At 67.5% G+C, this 1958-nt stretch overlaps 1 protein-coding gene across 1 annotated transcript; it reads right to left on the reverse strand.

The window, feature by feature from the left end:
* Positions 1-459: 459 nt before the first annotated feature.
* Positions 460-1617, reverse strand: LOC123747498 (basic proline-rich protein-like). Its single transcript, XM_069332091.1, has one exon. The coding sequence runs from the start codon at positions 1615-1617 to the stop codon at positions 460-462; it is 1158 nt and encodes a 385-aa protein (XP_069188192.1).
* Positions 1618-1958: the final 341 nt, after the last annotated feature.

The following is a 1958-nucleotide window of genomic DNA, read 5'->3' on the forward strand; positions in this document are numbered from 1 at the left end:
GATGGAGAAGGAAAGGAGGAGGGAGGAAGAGAGAGAGAGGGGGGGGGGATGCTGTAAATCTCAACCTGCCTACGGACCACAATGGGGGTCACCCCACCACTACACACCCCCCCCTCCTCCTACTCGCTGAGAACACCTCTTCAAAAAGGTACACAGGTACACAGCTACAAAGGTACACTCATACTTCCGTGGGAACTAACACCGTCGCTTCACACTAACCACTGTCCCCCCCCCCCCCCACCTTGTAAACAGTGTCGTAAATTACCAACTCCAGAACAAAAGAACAGAGAGAGAGTGACAGATAGACAGCCAGACAGAAAACACAACATCTGTCAATAAATCCTATTTAACTTAAGAGCAGCATTTTCACACATTCAAGTCAGAACTCAGCATCAAGAAGCCAGAGCATCCTCTGGTAAGAGCATCATCATCTCCGGTAACTATGGCCGCGGGAGGCTGCTAACCGCAGACACCAGCTTCCAAGACCAACATTATATACTGTCTCTGGACAAGTTTTGCACCCGGAATAACTGCTTTTTGCATCTGCCAAATTCTGGACTTGCAGCCAAGTTTTTTTTTTCTGTGGAGTTGTTCTCTAGTCTTCAGAGGACGGAAGGGATGAGGACGGAGGAGAAGCGATGGGGCGGGGCCGGACGGGATGGGGGCGGGGCCGGACGGGATGGGGGCGGGGCCGGACGGGATGGGGGCGGGGCCGGACGGGATGGGGGCGGGGCCGGACGGGATGGGGGCGGGGCCGGATGGGATGGGGGCGGGGCCGGACGGGATGGGGGCGTAGCCAAACGACATATCGACGGGGCGAGACGACATGGGGCGGGGCCGGGCGACATGGGGGGCGGGGCCGGGCGACATGGGGGGGCGGGGCCGGGCGACATGGGGGGGCGGGGCCGGGCGACATGGGGGGCGGGGCCGGGCGACATGGGGGGCGGGGCCGGGCGACATGGGGGCGTGGGCCAGACGAGATGGGGGCGGGGGCCAGACGAGATGGGGGCGGGGGCCAGACGAGATGGGGGCGGGGGCCAGACGAGATGGGGGCGGGGGCCAGACGAGATGGGGGCGGGGGCCAGACGAGATGGGGGCGGGGGCCAGACGAGATGGGGGCGGGGGCCAGACGACATGGGGGCGGGGGCCAGACGACATGGGGGCGGGGCCGGGAGACATGGGGGCGGGGCCAGACGACATGGGGGTGGGGCCAGACGACATGGGGGCGGGGCCGGGAGACATGGGGGCGGGGCCGGGAGACATGGGGGCGGGGCCAGAGGGAATGGGTGCGGGGCCGGGAGACATGGGGGCGGGGCCAGACGACATGGGGGTGGGGCCAGACGACATGGGGGTGGGGCCAGACGACATGGGGGCGGAGCCGGGAGACATGGGGGCGGGGCCAGACCGAATGGGTGCGGGGCCAGACGACATGGGGGCGGGGCCAGACGACATGGGGGTGGGGCCAGACGACATGGGGGCGGGGCCGGGAGACATGGGGGCGGGGCCAGACGGAATGGGTGCGGGGCCAGACGACATGGGTGCGGAGCCAGACGACATGGGGGCGGGGCCAGACGACATGGGGGCGGGGCCGGACGGATTGAGAGCGGGGCCCGGCATATTGGGAGCGGGGTCGGACGGATTGGGAGCGGGGCCGGACGGAATGGGGACGGGACTGGACGGATTGGGAGCTGGTCCGGACGACATGGGGTCAATGCTGGACGACATGGAGGCAACACCGGACAGGATGGGGGCGAAGCCAGTCGGGACGAGGGGTGGGGCCAGACAGACAGGATGGGGGCGGGGCCGGACGGGATGGGGGCGAAGCCAGTCGGGACGAGGGGTGGGGCCAGACAGACAGGATGGGGGCGGGGCCGTCCCCGGACGGGATGGGGGCGAAGCCAGACGGGACGAGGGGTGGGGCCAGACAGACGGGATGGGGGCGGGCCCGGACGGGATGG

The sequence above is a fragment of the Procambarus clarkii genome, chromosome 27 (assembly GCF_040958095.1).
Source record: "Procambarus clarkii isolate CNS0578487 chromosome 27, FALCON_Pclarkii_2.0, whole genome shotgun sequence".
NCBI lineage: Eukaryota > Metazoa > Arthropoda > Malacostraca > Decapoda > Cambaridae > Procambarus > Procambarus clarkii.

Coding starts and splice junctions, on each gene's coding strand:
- LOC123747498 (XM_069332091.1), bottom strand. CDS start 1,617: ATGCCGGGCCCCGCTCTCAATCCGTCCGGCCCCGCCCCCATGTCGTCT.